Consider the following 17,055-nt stretch of genomic DNA (forward strand, 5'->3'; position numbering starts at 1 on the left):
TCATGCCACTGCACTCCAGCCTGGGCAACAGAGTGAGACTCTGTCTCAAGCAAAGATATTTCTAACTATGAGTTAAAATTCAGAAGCCATAAACTAAAAGATTGACAAATTTGACAGCCATTTTTTTTTTAAACTTGCATGGTAAAACAAAACAACACCATAAGGAAAGTTAAAAGACAAATGGCAACCTGGGAAAACACTTTGACAATATAAAATGCCAACTGTTAATGTAAAGAGTTCCTAGAAATCAAGAACCACTCAGTAGATAATTGAGTGAAGGACAAGAGCAGAGCGTTGATATACAAATTGCTATTACACGTTTAATAAAATCTTACATTTATAAGATCCTCTCCCTTATCCATAATTAAGAAAATGAAAATCAAAACTGTATTGAAGCTGGGCGTGGTGACACATGCCTGTAGTCCCAGCTACTCAGGAGGCTGAGGTGGGAGGATCGCTTGAGCTCAGGAATTTGAGGCCAGCCTGGGCAATATAGTGAGAACTCATCTCTTAAAAATAACAGCAGAAAAACCTGTACTGAGATTTCAGGTCTTTCCTTTTCTAATGACAAAAACTAATGCCTGATGATCTGAGGTGGAACAGTTTCATCCTGAAACCATACCCCCACTATGCTACCCCAGTCTGCAGAAAAATTGTCTTGCATGAAACTGGTGCCTGGTGCCAAAAAGGTTGGCAACCACTGTTGAGCACTAGGGAATACAGGTGAATAAAAAAAGACATAGTTCTTTTCCTCACAGAACTAACAATCTGACAGCAGAAAGAAACATTTAACAGATAATTACACAAATATGTGTAATGAAATGTGTATTTCAAGTATGTCTAATAGAAGTAATGATAGCAGCAGCTAACTTACGTTAGCACTTACTGTAAAGAGTAAATTATGTAAAACAGAAGAGTACTATCATTCCAATTTACAGACGAAGAGGTTAAAGAATGACAATGTTTTAGTGAATTACCATGAAAGGACTTCATTTAGTCTAGGAAGATAAGGAAGTGATGTTTTAAGCTTAGACTATGGGGGAAAAGTGCGTAAGAGTTATGGTGAAAGAGGAAGCACTTGAGAGAGCTGGAAAGACATTCCAGGCTGAGGTAACCATGTATGTTCAGTCTCTGAAACAAAAGGCAGTTTGCTAGAGGAAGAAAAGGGGCATACTTCTGTTCTAGGACTAAAGCATAAAAACATGCCTAAAAGTGTGTACAAAAGGATGCACATACACACACATAATATTCTCCCATCAGTTCCTCAGCTGTTTCTCTACTCCCTCCCATCTTGAAGTCGTGGCTTTTCTGAAACCAAACAGCAACAACTACAGTGGCAGATGGTCCTATAATGGGGGGACAAGGCGCAGTCAACAACAATCCCTCATGTAAGCACAGGACTTCTATAAGCAGGAATTGTAGGAAAAAGTATTCAGTTTCGTATTATTTACTTTGTTATCTCAGATAAGTGATGCCAAACTTTAACCCACAAAAACAAATACCTTCAAATTATGCAAAAAAAGTTATGTTACCGAAAAACACAACTGTCTTTCTATAACTAGGTTATAATTTTTATTAACTTTTTGAAACAATCACAAATAAGTTGCAAGTTCAATACAGAGAATTTTTGCTTTTCTGAACGGAGTGAGAGTAAACTGCCTACTTGATAACCCATCAACTTTGAATATTTCAATGTGTATTTCCTAAAAACATGAACATTCTTCCACGTAACCACAATACAGCAAAAATTCAGGAAATCTTTGATACATTATAATCTCAGATCCCATTAAAACTTGACAAGTTGTCCACATAACATCCTGGAGAACAAAAGGATCCAGTTGAGAATCTTGCATTGCATTTATTTGTTGTATCTCTTTAGAGATAGATCTCTTGTGTGCACAATTCAGAATAGGATTTGAACTCCTATAAGGATCTAATGCTGAGGCTGATGTGACAGGAGGTGGAGTGCAGGTGGTAATGCTCACTTGCCCACTGCTCACCACCTGCCATGTGGCCCAGTTCCTAACAGGCCATGGACTGGTACTGGTCTGCAGCCACCCCTTGGCTTAGAACACATAGTACTTAAATACTTTTGTTGACTGATGAAATGGTGGTTTGTGATAGTGGATAAGTCAAGCCAACTGGGTTTAGATAACAGATTTACTAGCTCTTGTAACCTTGGTGAAGTTATTTAACCTGTTTGAGCATCACGTTTCTCATCTGTAAAATAGGGTTAATAATATCTACTATGCTCAGTATTAGAGAAAATGTACATTAAGGCCTGGAATTTTGTTGGTGATCAATAAGTAATAAGGTTATTAAGATGTGGCGAAGGAGACCCATAGTAAAAATACCCATACTTTTATCAAGTGTTGAAACATACATGGAAATATCTAGTGAACTCCTTGACTTCAATTATGTTAGCCCCTCATTTTAACTGTTTTCTAATAACAGTTATATCTAGGTTGAATGCAGTGGCTCACACCTGTAATCCTAGCACTTTGGGAGGCCAAGGTGGGAGGATTACTTTAGCCCAGGAGTTTGACACCAGCCTGGGCAACATGATGAGACCTTGTCTCTACAAAAAGTAAAATTAGCTGGATGTGGTGGCATACGCCTGTAGACCCAGCTCTGTGGGGATAGCTAGGATACTATAACTATTATGTATAATATGTATTATATATGTGTGTATGTAAAAAATATATATATACACACAGACACACACATTCCCTTAAGTGTTGTTAGGTAGGGTTTTTCTTCCCATTAAACAAATAACAAATTAAGGTTTAGAGAGGTCAGTTAACTTGCTCAAGGATCCAGATTTTGAACTCATATCTAGTTCTAAAGCTTTTGTTATTTTTACTTTAAATTTTTGGTTAGAGATAATTGGAGACTACTACATGCAATTTTTAACGATGCCTTTGGTGATGTTGGTAACTAGAAAACAATCAGTCTTCAGTAAATTTGACTGTAGTCAGATTATGTGTTCTAAAAACCTGCCTGAGGTTTGTTAAATGGAAGAATGGACATACTGGTAACTGTGATAAAGCAATGGAATACTTTTAGGAATATCACAGATGTTGGTGGATTGTAACTTTGGTAGTTGTGAGCAGTGAAAGATGTTGGGGAGGAAAAAGAGAAAGAGGAATAAAAAAAAAGAAATACGTTTTTCTTCCACACTAGATTGCACATTCATCTGGTCTTAAGTTCATTCTCTCATTAAAAATTTAAATATTACATGACTATATTCTCATTTCAATAGAATAAACATATGTATTTACGTATAGTTAAATCTAAAAGTCTCATTTGCATTTCTTTCATCCCTACATTTCTCCCCAGAAAAATAGGTAATTTTTTTATAACAATGTTACTTACGTTTACTTGGGTTTGTTATTATATTTAAATGAATGAATAAGTATTTTTTAAATGGTCTCAGTTTTAATTTCTAATATGGGAAAATACTGATAATTATAACCCATATACACAAAAGACTCTTGGGATCCTCGATAACTTGTAAGAACATTAAGGGTTGTTTTGTTTGTTTGCTTTTTTTTTTTGGAGACAGAGTCTCACTCTGTCACCCAGGCTGGAGTGCTGTGGTGCAATCTCAGCTCACTGCAACCTTCGTCTCCCAGGTTCAAAAGATTCTTGTGCCTCAGCTTCTCAAGTAGCTGGAATTACAGGCATGTGTCACCACGCCCAGCTACATTTTGTCTTTTTAGTAGAGATGGGGTTTCTCGCTGTTGGTCGGTCTGGTCTTGAACTCTTGGTCTCAGGTGATCTGCCTGCCTCAGCCTCCCAAAGTGCTGGGATTACAGGTGTGACCCACCATGCCTGGCCCATAAAGGGGTTTTGAGACCAAATAATTTGAAAACTACTGCAGTATATTATTACATCGGTATTAATGAACATCGTGTAGGCCATGGTAATCTAGAAAATTCTCAGGATGTAATAATGTTGGCCAGAAATAACAAACCCCACAGATACTATTCTGGTTATAAGACAAAAAATAGAAAATAATACTGGAGAAAATATAGCAAAATGCAAATAGTCATATTAAGGTTGTATTATTTTGAGTTATTTCTTTCTTGTTTTTTCCAAAGGTTTTTATACTTTGATGAAATTTGTATATGTTTAAAAATCTGTTAAAATATGAATGGAAATATTATCTGTATTTCAGAAACTCTGCAGTGATGCTCAAGTTAAAGTCTTTGGGAAATGCTGCCAACTGAAACCTGGAGGAGACAGTTCTTCCTCTTTAGATAGTTCTGTGACTTCATCTTCTGATATAAAAGACCAGTGTCTTAAGTACCAGGTAAGATCATTGATGTCATTTATTTATTAATTCATTTATAAATATTTTTGAACATCATCCAGTGAACTGTGGAGATATAATAGCAATTAGTCCTTATCTTCCTAGAGCTTGCATTGAAGCTGGAGAGACAGATAAGTAAATTTATGAACTTTGACAAATCTTAGAATAAGAGATGTAGAGAGCTGTAGGTATAGGTTGCAGGAGTATTTTCTTATATTTCCCAATTCAGATTTAGATTGGGTTATCAGAATAATTTCTTATTTTATATACTTTTTCATTGTTTATGAAGATAAATACAAAATACCAATACAGTTTCCGTTGTATGAAATTAAAGTATGATTGGAAGTATACATAATACACAGTATTATTTTTATGGGATTAAATGTATTAGTAAGTATAATACATAGGAACTTCTCTAAATGTATTACATTTTGTGTAATATTAGTGTTTGGTCTCATGCTCAGCAAGTGTCATCTGATGTAAATTTATTTGTGTCATCCAAGTTTGCATTAATCACAAGTATTTTATATTTACACAGTATCAAAAATAGAATCTAGCTTTTTAATTACTGGTAATGAAATGATTGTGTTTTGATAGAAATTGATCTTTGTACCTAATCAATGGGACAAGCTATGTGAAAAGAGTCTGAAATTACTAAATTCCAGATGGATTTACTGCACAGTTCCCCCTGCCTTCTTCTATTCTACCTCCCCTTTAGGCATGATACCTTAACAAATCCATAATAGTGCTGTGCCATACAACACCATCATGACTTACACCATTTTGCACAACTTTGAAAGTTTTGTGATTTTTAAAAAATTTAGCCATGTGGGCTGGGCACAGTGACTCATGCCTGTAATCCCAGCACTTTGGGAGGCTAAGACAGGCAGATCACCTGAGGTTGGGAGTTTGAGACCAGCCTGACCAACATGGAGAAACCCCATCTCTACTAAAAATATAAAAATAGGCATGGTGGCACATGCCTGTAATCCCAGCTACTCAGGAGGCTGGGGCAGGAGAATCGCTTGAACCCGGGAGGCGGATGTTGCGGTGAGCCAAGATTGCACCATTGCACTCCAGCCTGGACAACAAGAGCGAAACTCTGTTTCAGAAAAAAAAAAAAAAAAAAAAAATTAGCCGTGTGTAGTGTGAGCCTATAGTCACAGCTACTCAGGAGGCTGAGGTGGGAGGATTGCTTGAGCCCAGAAGTTCTAGGATGTGATGAGTTATGATCATGCCATAGCAACCCAGCCTGGGTGACAGAGTGAGACCTTGTCTCAATAAAAAATATGTATATAGGGTGGCTGGCAAGTTGGCCAAATAGTAACAGCTCCGGTCTGTAGCTCCCAGCAAGATCAAAGCGGAAGGCAGGTGATTTCTGCATTTCCAACTGAGTGAAAACAAAGCTGCTGGGAAGTTAGAACTGGGCGGAGCTCATCGCAGCTCAGCAAAGCCACTGTAGCCAGACTGCCTCTCTAGATTCCTCCTGTCTGGGCAGGGCGTCTCTGAAAGAAAGGCAGCAGCCCCAGTCAGGGGCTTATAGATAGAACTCCCATCTCCCTGGGACAGAGTACCTGGAGGAAGAGGTGGCTCTGGGCACAGCCTCAGCAGACTTAAATGTTCCTGCCTGCTGGCTCTGAAGAGATCAGTGGATATCCCAGCACAGCGTTCAAGCTCTGGTAAGGGACAGACTACCTCCTCAAGTGGGTCCCTGACCTCTATGATTCCTCACTGGGAGACACCTACCAACAAGGGTCAACAGACATCTCATAGAGGAGAGCTCTGGCTGGCACGTGGCAGGTGCCCCTCTGGGATGAAGCTTCCAGAGGAAGGAACAGGCAGGAATCTTTGCTGTTCTGTGGCCTCCACTGGTGATACCCAGGCAAACAGGGTCTGGAGTGGACCTCCAGCAGACACCAGCAGACCTGCAGTAGAGGGGTCTGACTGGTAGAAGGGAAATTAACAAACAGAAAGAAATAGCATCAACATCAACAAAAAGGACATCCCCATGAAAACCCCATCTGAAGGTCACCAGCATCAAAGAACAAAGATAGATACATCCACAAAGATGAGGAAAAACCAGCATAAAAAGGCTGAAAATTCCAAACACCGGAATGCCTCTCCTCCTCAAAAGGATCACAACACCTTGCCAGCAAGGGAACAAAACTGGATGGAGGATGAGTTTGACAAGTTGACAGAAGTAAGCTTCAGAAGATAGGTAGAAACAAACTCCTCTGAGCTAAAGGAGCATCTTCTAACCCAATGCAAGAAAGCTGAGAACCTGGAAAAAAAGTTAGATAAATTGCTAACTGGAATAACCAGTTTAGAGAAGAACATGAATGACCTGATGGAGCTGAAAAACACAGCAGGAGAACTTCGTGAAGCATGCACAAGCATCAATAGCTGAATCAATCAAGCGGGAGAAAGTATATCAGAGATTGAAGATCAACTTTATGAAATAAAAAGTGAAGGCAAAATTAGAGAAAAAAGAATGAAAAGAAACAAACAAAGCCTCCAAGAAATATGGTACTATGTGAAAAGACCAAACCTGCGTTTGATTGGTGTACCTGAAAGTGACAGGGAGAATGGAACCAAGTTGGAAAACACTCTTCAGGATATTATCCAGGAGAACTTCCCCAACCTAGCAAGACAGGCCAACATTAAAATTCAGGAAATACAGAGAACACCACAAAGATAGTGCATGAGAAGAGCAACCCTAAGACATATAATTGTCAGATTCACCAAGGCTGAAATGAAGGAAAAAATGTTAAGGGCAGCCAGAGAGAAAGTTTGGGTTATACACAAAGGGAAGCCCATCAGACTAACAGTGGATCTCTCTGCAGAAACTCTGAAGCCAAAAGAGAGTGAGGGGCCAATATTCAACATTCTTAAAGAAATTTCAACCCAGAATTTCATATCCAGCCAAACTAAGCTTCATAAGCGAAGGAGAAATAAAATTCTTACCAGATGAGCAAATGCTGAGAGATTTTGTCACCACCTAAGGCCTGCTTCCTGAAGGAAGTGCTAAATATGGAAAGGAAAAAACAGTACCAGCCACTGCAAAAACATATGAAATTGTAAACACTGTTGACACTAAGAAGAAACGGCATCAACAATGCATCATAATGACAGGATCAAATTCACACATAACAATATTAACCTTAAATATAAATGGACTAAATGCCCCCATTAAAAGACACAGACTGGCAAATTGGATAATGAGTCAAGACACATCAGTATGCTGTATTCAGGAGACCCATCTCATGTGCAAAGACACATATAGGCTCAAAATAAAAGGAAGGAGAAATATTTACCAAGCAAATGGAAAGCAAAAAAAAAAAAAAAAAAAAAAAAAAAGCAGGGGTTGCAATCCTAGTCTCTGATAAAACAGACTTTAAACCAGCAAAGATTTAAAAAAAAAAAAAAAAAAGACAAGGGCATTACATAATGGTAAAGGGATCAATGCAACAATAGGGATCAGTGCAACAAGAGGAGCTAAATATTGTAAATATATATGCATCCAATACAAGAGCACCCGGATTCATAAAGCAAGTTCTTAGAGACCTACAAAGAAACTGAGACTCCCACACAATAATAGTGGGAGACTTTAATACCTGACTGTCAATATTAGATCAGCAAGACAGAAAATTAACAAGGATGTTCAGGACTTGAACTCAGCTGTGGACCAAGCGGACCTAATAGACATCTACAGAACTCTCCACCCCAAATCAACAGAATATACATTCTTCTCAGCAACACATCACACTTATTCTAAAATTGACCACATAATTGGCGGTAAAACACTTGTCAGTGAACGCAAAAGAACGGAAATCATAACAAACAGTCTCTCAGACCACAGTGCAATCAAATTAGATCTCAGGATTAAGAAACTCACTCAACTGCACAACTACTTAGAAACTGAACAGCCTGCTCCTGAATGACGACTGAGTAAATAACAAACTGAAGTCAGAAATAAATAAGTTTGAACAAAGACACACCGTACCAGAATCTCTGGGACTCAGCTAAAGCAGTGTTTAGAGGGAAATCTATACCACTAAATGCCCACAGGAGAAAGTGGGAAAGATAAAAAATTGACACCCTAACATCATAATTAAAAGAACTAGAGAAGAAAAAGCAAATTCAAAAGCTAGCAGAAGACAAGAAATAACTAAGATCAGAGCAGAACTGAAGCAGATAGGGACAGGAAAAACCCTTTAAAAAAATCAATGAATCTAGGAGCTGGTTGTTTGAAAAGATTAACAACATAGATAGACCGCTAGCCAGACTAATAAAGAGGAAAAGAGAGAAGAATCAAGTAGACACAATAAGAAATGATAAAGGGGATATCACCACTGATCCCACAGAAATACAAACTTCCATCATAGAATGCAATAAACACCTTTACGCAAATAAACTAGAAAATCTAGAAGAAATGGATAAATTCCTGGACACATTCACCCTCCCCAGACTAAACCAGGAAGAAGTCAAATCCCTGAATAGACCAATAGCAAGTTCTGAAATTGAGGCAGTAATAATAGCCTACCAAGCAAAAAAGGTCCAGAACCAGATGAATTCATAGCCGAATTCTATCAGAGGTACAAAGAGGAGCTGGAGCTGGTACCATTCCTTCTGAAACTATTCCAATCAATAGAGAAAGAGGAAATCCTCCGTAACTAATTTTATGAGACCAGCATCATCCTAATACCAAAACCTGGCAGAGACGCAACAGAAAAAGAAAATTTCAGGCGAGTATCCTGATGAACATCAATGGGAAAATCCCCAATAAAATACTGGCAAACCGAATCCAGCAGCACATCAAAAAGCCTATCCACCACAATCAAGTTGGCTTCATCCTTGGGATGCAAGGCTGGTTCAACGTATGCAAATCAATAAACGTAATCCATCACATGAACAGAACCAATGACAGAAATCACATGATTATCTCAATAGATGCAGAAAAGGCCTTCGATAAAATTCAACACCCATCATGCTAAAAACTCTCAATAAACTAGGTATTGATGGAGCGTATCTCAAAATACGTTCCATCAATGCCTATTTATGACAAACCCATAGCCAGCATCATCCCGAATGGGCAAACACTGGAAGCATTCCCTTTGAAAACCAGCACAAGATAAGGACGCCCTTTCTCACCACTCCTATTCAACATAGTATTGGAAATTCTGGCCAGGGCAATCAGGCAAGAGAAAGAAAGAAAGCGTGTACAAGTAGGAAGAGAGGAAGTCAAATTGTCCCTGTTTGCAGATGATATGATTGTATATTCAGAAAACCCCATCGTCTCAGGCCAAAATTTCCTTAAACTGATAAGCAACTTCAGTAAAGTCTCAGGATACAAAATCAATGTGCAAAAATCACAAGCATTCCCATACACCAATAATAGACAAACAGCCAAATCATGAGTGAACTCCCATTCACAATTGCTACAAAGAGAATAAAATACCTAGGAATCCAACTTACAAGGGATGTGAAGGACCTCTTCAAGGAGAACTACAAACCACTGCTCAAGGAAAAAGAGAGGATACAAACAAATGGAAAAACATTTCATGCTTATGGATAGGAAGAATCAGTATCGTGAAAATGGCCATCATGCCTATGGTAATTCATAGATTCAATGCTGTCCCCATCAATCTACCATTGACTTTCTTCACAGAATTAGAAAATCTACTTTACATTTCATATGGAACCGAGAAAGAGCCTGTATAGCCAAGAAAATCCTAAGCAAAAAGAACAAAGCTGGAGGCATCATGCTACCTGACTTCAAACTATACTGCAAGGCTAGAGTAACCAAAAACAGCATTGTACTGATACCAAAATAGATACATAGATCAATGGAACAGAACAGAGGCCTCAGAAATAACGCCACACATCAACAACCATCTGATCTTTGACAAACCTGACAAAAACAAGCAATGGGGAGAGGATTCCCTATTTAATAAATGGTGTTGGGGAAAACTTACTAGCCATATGCAGAAAACTGAAACTGGATCCCTTTCTTACACCTTATATACAAAAATTAACTCAAGATGGATTAAAGACTAAGACCTAAAACCATAAAAACCCTAGAAGAAAACCTAGGCAATACCATTCAGGACATAGGCATGGGCAAAGACTATGACTAAAACTCCAAAAGCAGTGGCAACAAAAGCCAAAATTGACAAATGAGATCTAATTAAAGAGCTTTTGCACAGCAAAAGAAAGTATCATCAGAGTCAACAGGCAGCCTGCAGAATGGGAGAAAACTTTTGCAATCTATCCATCTGACAAAGGGCTAATATCCAGAATCTACAAGGAACTTAAACAAAATTACAAGAAACAAACAACGCCATCAAAAACTGGATGAAGGATACAAATGGACACTTCTCAAAAGAAGACATTTATGCAACCAACAAACATGAAAAAAAGCTCATTATCACTGGCCATTAGAGAAATGCAAATCAAAACCATAATGAGATAAGCATCTCATGTCAGATAGAATGGCAATCATTAAAAAGGCAGGAAACAACAGATGCTGGAGAGGATGTGGAGAAATAGGAACACTTTTACACTGTTGGTGGGAGTGTAAATTAGTTCTACCGTTATGGAAGACAGTGTGGCAATTCTTCAAGGATCTAGATCCAGAAATACTATTTGACCCAGCAATCCCATTACTGGGTATATACCCAAAGGATTGTAAATCATTCTAGTATAGAGACACATGGATACGTATGTTTATTGCAGCACTATTTACAATAGCAAAGACTTGGAACCAACCCAAATGTCCATCAGTGATAGACTGGATAAAGAATATGTGGCACATATACACTATGGAATACTGTGCAGCCATATAAAGGGATGAGTTCATGTCCTTTGCAGGAATGTGGATGAAGCTGGAAACCATCATTTTCAGCAAACTAACACAAGAACAGAAAACCAACACTGCATGTTCTCGCTCATAAGTGGGAGTTGAACAATGAAAGCACATGGACACAGGGAGGGGAACATCACACACTGGGCCTGTTAGGGGGTGGGGGGCTAGGGGAGGAGTAGCATTAGGAAAAATACCTAATGTAGATGACAGGTTGATGGATGCAGCAAACCACCATGGCACATGTATACCTATTTAACAAACCTGCACATTCTGCACATGTATCCCAGAACTAAGAAGCATAATAATAATTTTTTAAAAATGTATATAATTTCAGGTAAGTGGAACATATTCTTTGAGTTACACAGTGTTTAACAGATTATTAGCTTTCAGGAATGAGTACTTAGACCTTTTAAATAAGGCATTTTTAAAAAGACAATAATGATAATAGCATCCTTTTAATTATAAGTTTTGTTGTAGATTATGTCGCATTAAAATACATAGCTTGCCAGTCACATTCATGGTAACTATTTAATATATGTTAGAACAGACAAAGAGAACCTTAATAGTAAACTATATGGTATCATAAAATTTACATAGCAATGTGTTAATATTTTTACTGTATTTTGCTTTCTGGGGATTATTTTATTTGTGTAATAGTAAAATCTATAAATGCCTTGGTATTTAAATTTGTATAGCTTGCTTAATACAAGAAATAATAATTTCAGTCAAAATAGCAATGTAGTTAGACACATTATGGAGCTTGTAAGGGGAGACTGCCATGTCTGTCATTAGCCAGAAGTAATTTAGGTTGCCAAGTAATACTGGCATTGAGTTTTTTAAAAAAGCTATTTTATCATTAAAAAAATTGTTCAACTCCATTTCTGAAATGTTGTTCTCAGTACTCAAGCCTCTGTGTCTTAAAATAAAAATTTGATCTTAACCAAATCTCAAGAATAAATTAGTTGCTTTCTATATTAGTAACCTAGGTATGACAGAAATGACTTTTTGCTTAAAAATTAACTTTGTGGGCCAGGCACGGTGGCTCATGCCTATAATCCCAGCACTTTGGGAGGTCAAGGTGGGCGGATCACAAGGTCAAGAGATCATTATCATCCTGGCCAAAATGGTGAAACCCTGTCTCTACTAAAAATATAAAAATTAGCTCGGTGTGGTGGTGTGCACATGTAGTCCCAGCTACTCTGGAAGCTGAGGCAGGAGAATTACTTGAAACCCGGGAGGCGGAGGTTGCAGTGAGCCGAGATCGTGCCATTGCACTCCAGCCTGGGAGACAAGAGCAACACTCCATCTCAAATAATAATAATAATAATAATAATAATAATAATAATAATAATAATGTTTGTGCTCTTATTAGACCAAAATTAAGAGTATAGCTCTGAGAAGGAAAAAAAACCATGTAAATGAACATACATGAAACTGATATAAAAATAGCCATGTATAAATAAATGTGTTGCTACTTGAAGGTGTCTTTTTTAAAGAAAGGTACAAATATTTAAACATAGGGATTGTCTTAACCTTAATAATTAAGGGTTATTTAAGATAAGTAATTTAAGATAATTTAAGATAGGTAGTAAATAGACAAAGGAGTAAAAGAGTCACATGATAAAATGAAAAACAGTGTGCAGCTGTATATCCTGGTCTCCAGTTGTAAAATGGGGATTCTCTTCACTTTATGGTTATTAGAATTTTTATTAGAATTTTCCTAAATGTTTTAGAAACCATTAATTTTTTTTATTTTATATAATTGCATCAAAGGATGGTATTGGGACACTCTCTAAACAGTGGCTTAAACAAATTAGGGATTGTGTTCCTGACGTGATAACCCTAAAAGTGTACTATCTAGGTATGATACTGGGCTTCAAGATACCCTCAGAGACTGTGGTTCCCTTATCTTTCTACTTGGAGTTAATGTGTACTTGTTGCCTTGTTGTTATAATATGACATCTCCATCTGTAGTGACTTCCATTTACATCTTACTGACCAGGCCTGTGTCAAATGCATGTAAATGAGTACTGAAAATTGCTGCTTCAACCATAACACTAACCTTTTAAGTATAAAAATTATTTTAAATCGCCTATCTTCAAGTGAGCCTGTGAAATGAAATTTTTTTCAGTTGTGCACATTAGTTCCCTAAAACAAACTGGACTTCAAAAAATGAGGAAGAATTAGAGAACAGATACTTGGTAGGTAAAAAGTGATATTTGCCACGATATCTAAATAGTAACCCAACGGATAAGTTCAATCTTTAACTGTTGTCTGACTCCTGTGAAGACAAAGAATAATGAAAGAGAGTAACTTTTTAATCAGGAGGTTCTTTGGAAACAAGACATTCTAATGTTTCGAGGAAGTCTTGCTCTGTCACCCAGGCTGGAGTGCAGTGGCCCGATCTCCACTCACTACAACCTCTGCCTTCTGGGCTCAAGCAATTCTTCTGCCTCAGCCTCCCTAGTAGCTGGGATTATAGGCGTGCACCACCACGCCCAGCTAATTTTTTGTATTTTTAGCAGAGACAGGGTTTCACCATGTTGGCCAGGCTGGTCTCAAACTCCTGACCTTGTGATCCTTTCGCCTCGGCCTCCCAAAATGCTGGGATTACAAGCGTGAGCCACCGTGCCCAGCCTCAAAGAAGTCTTAAAAAAAAAAAAAAATTGTGGTAAGAACATGAGATCTACCCTCTTAAATTTTTAAATGTACAAGGAATTGTTGTCTTTATGTACACTGTAGATCTCTAGAGCTTATTCAAATTGTTTGAAATTTAATGCCATTGATTAGTTACCCCCTCGCCCCAGTCCCTGGTAACTCCACATTTCCCCCTCACCCCAGCCCCTGATAACTACCATTCTACTCTTTGATTCTGTAAATTTGGCTATTTTAAATACCTCATATAAGTGGAGTATTTATCTTATCATGCAGTATTTATCTTTTTGTGACTGGCTTATTTCATTTAGCCTAACATCCTTAAGATTAATCTGTGTTGTTGCATGTTGCAGGATTTTCTTCTTTTTAAAAACTGAATAGTGTTTCATTCTATGTATTTATTATATTTCATTTATCTCTTCATCTGTCAATGGACATTTAGGGTTATTTTCACATCTTGGCTATTGTGAATAGTGCTGTAATGAACATAGGAGTGCTAACATCTCTTTGAGATCGTGATTTTAATTATTTTGGAAAAATGCCCAGAAGTGGAATTGCCAGATCACATGGTAGTTCTATTTTTAATTTTTGGAGGACTTACCATGTTGTTTTCCATAAGTACAGTACCATTTTGCATTCCTACAACAATGTGCAAGGGCTCCAGTTTTGCCACATCCTCACCACTTGTTGTCTTTGCTTTTTTGATTATAGCCAACCTGACTGACAGGTTTTGTGGTTTTGATTTACATTTCTCTGATTAGGAATGTTGAGCATTTCTCCTGTATCAGTTGGTCATTTGTATGAATTCTTTGGAGAAATGTTTATTCAAGACCTTAATTGCGTTATTAGTTTTTACTATAGAGTTGTAGGGGTTTCTGGTACATTTTGAAGCCGAATCCCTTATCAGATACGTGGTTTGCAAGTATTTTTTCCCATTCCATATTTTATCTTTTTGCCCTCTTGATTATTTTCTTTGCTATGCAGAAACATTTTAGTTTGATGTAGTCCCACTTATCTGTTTTTGCTTTTGTTACCTGTGCTTTGGCTGTCATATCTGTGAAATTATTGCTAAGACTAATGTCATCAAGCTTTTCGCCTATTTTCTTCTGGGAGTTTTACAGTTTCAGGTCATACATGTAAGCGTTTAATCCATTTTGAGTTGATTTTGTGCATGATATAGGACACCAGTTTTATTCTTTTGCATGTGGATATCCAGTTTTCCCAAAAGCATTTGTTGAAGAGACTATCCTGTCTGCATTGTGTATTCTTAGCACACTTCTTGAAGATCAGTTGATTGTATACATGTAGGTTTATTTCTGGTCTCTTTGTTCTGTTCCATTGATCTATATGTCTGTCTTAATGTCAGTACCTTACTGTTTTCACTACTGTAGCTTTGTAGTATAATTTGAAATCAGGAAGTGTAATGCCTGCCAGCTTTGTTCTTTTTCAAGGTTGATTTGGCTCATTTGGTCTTCTGTGGTTTCATATGAATTTTAATATGTTTTTCTGTTTTTGTAAAAAATGCCATTAGGATTTTCATAGGCATAGTATTGAAACTGTAGATCGCAGATATGTCTTTACAGAAGTACAAAATAGATATAAATTGCCCTATTTATGGATGCTTCTTTTATACAACAGGAGTAGTAAAAATTCTGCATATTATTTGAATTTCACCTATTATCTATCCTGGAGAAACATTGCATATGCATAAGATGTGGTTAAGAATGCTTACTTGTGCATTATTGATAATAGCAAAAATCTGGAAGTGACCTAAATGCCCGTGAGTAAAGGGAACTGGTCTGACAAACGGTGGTATTTTCATGCAATAAAATATTGTACAACTCTTAAAAGGAATTAGTCAAACATTTATGTGTAACAACATGGTTACATCAAGAAGACATTTTAAAATGAAGAAAATCAAGTTGCAGAACAGCGTGTACAGTGTAGAATTACAATTATTAATGTAGAATAACTATATAAAAAGAATTTTAATAAAAATCAATATATGAAATAGTCATAAGCTTTTAATTAACACAGTTTGTTAATGTGTGGTTATTGTTTAGGGTTCTCGATGCTCTTCTGATGCCAATATGCTTGGAGAGATGATGTTTGGCTCAGTAGCAATGAGCTACAAAGGATCCACCCTAAAAATTCATCAGATTCGGTGAGAAATTTTCTGATTTTTTTTTAACGAGTCCGTTTTTAGGTGTTTGGTTTTTTTTAGAGAGAATTTTATATGATCTTCACTCAGATTGAGTTTGCCATACTCCATTTAAAATGTTCTATGGTTTTAATGCTACCATTGGCAACTATGCTGTGAAACCTCTGTGACTTACACATTTTTATTTATAATAACTCCAAAAGGCCATTGTGTTTTAGTTTTGGTCTCTCTCTTTCTCTTTTTCTTCATAGTTCCCCTCCACAGCTCATGCTCAGCAAAGTGTTTACTGCTCGGACTGGCAGCAGTATTTGTGGAAGTCTCAATACGTAAGTGCTTATGGATACAGGGGGAATTGTATTACTTTAGATGTACAAAGTATGAAAACTAACAAACTGCTTTTAGCACTGCAGCACAAGTTCAGATTTTCTATCTTTCCTTAAGTTTAAAAGTTCATGGAGGCCAGATTTCACTCTCAATTGAGTTTAGTTGAGAAACAGGAGATGTGGTTTCTGTTTCTGTGAACTGCTAGAAGCAGTATCTGGAAGTAGAATGTTGAATGGATTTCTGTCTTAGGTCAACATGCTGATTTTCAGTTTTGCGGTACCACACTGAGTTTCCTGAGTTACCACAATCTGTAGGGTTGATGCTCTTCCAATTTTCAGATCCCCTATGAAATTAACCCTACAGACAGGACTGACCTAGGTCAGCCATATTGATATTACACATAATATATACACTATATAATGATAGCCACCAGGGTATTACAAGCTATTAATGCAAAGATTGGAACAGTAAAGCTGAAACAAAGGCAGGCCTGGTTTCAGGATCATGGGCCATGTGCCAGAACCTAGCAAATTACTGGGGCTAAAGTTAGGCAGTGAAAGACCCCAGAGAGAGATTTTGCAGGTGCTGTATCAGAGCAAGGCTTATTGGCTAGTCAGAGCCCCTGGGGATAACCCAAGGTCAAAGGCAGCAAGGAAACTACTCCAGATTACAGAAATTCTCTACAGCCCCCATCAGTTGTTAATGCCTTAAAAATACCTGTTTGGAAGAGTTTTA

The 17,055-nt window shown here is 37.4% G+C and overlaps 1 protein-coding gene across 3 annotated transcripts in view; it reads left to right on the plus strand.

Annotated features, from left to right (window-relative positions):
* FNIP1 (folliculin interacting protein 1) overlaps positions 1 to 17,055 on the plus strand; it is a 165,688-nt gene that overhangs the window by 66,632 nt on the left and 82,001 nt on the right. For all 3 annotated transcript variants that reach the window (XM_008014333.3, XM_008014335.3, XM_008014334.3), the window contains exons 3-5: positions 4,181 to 4,315; positions 15,899 to 15,999; positions 16,248 to 16,322. In XM_008014333.3, the coding sequence (XP_008012524.3) occupies positions 4,181 to 4,315; positions 15,899 to 15,999; positions 16,248 to 16,322 (311 nt within the window). The remainder of the gene's footprint in view (positions 1 to 4,180; positions 4,316 to 15,898; positions 16,000 to 16,247; positions 16,323 to 17,055) is intronic.

The sequence above is a fragment of the Chlorocebus sabaeus genome, chromosome 23 (genome assembly GCF_047675955.1).
Source record: "Chlorocebus sabaeus isolate Y175 chromosome 23, mChlSab1.0.hap1, whole genome shotgun sequence".
Taxonomy (NCBI): domain Eukaryota; kingdom Metazoa; phylum Chordata; class Mammalia; order Primates; family Cercopithecidae; genus Chlorocebus; species Chlorocebus sabaeus.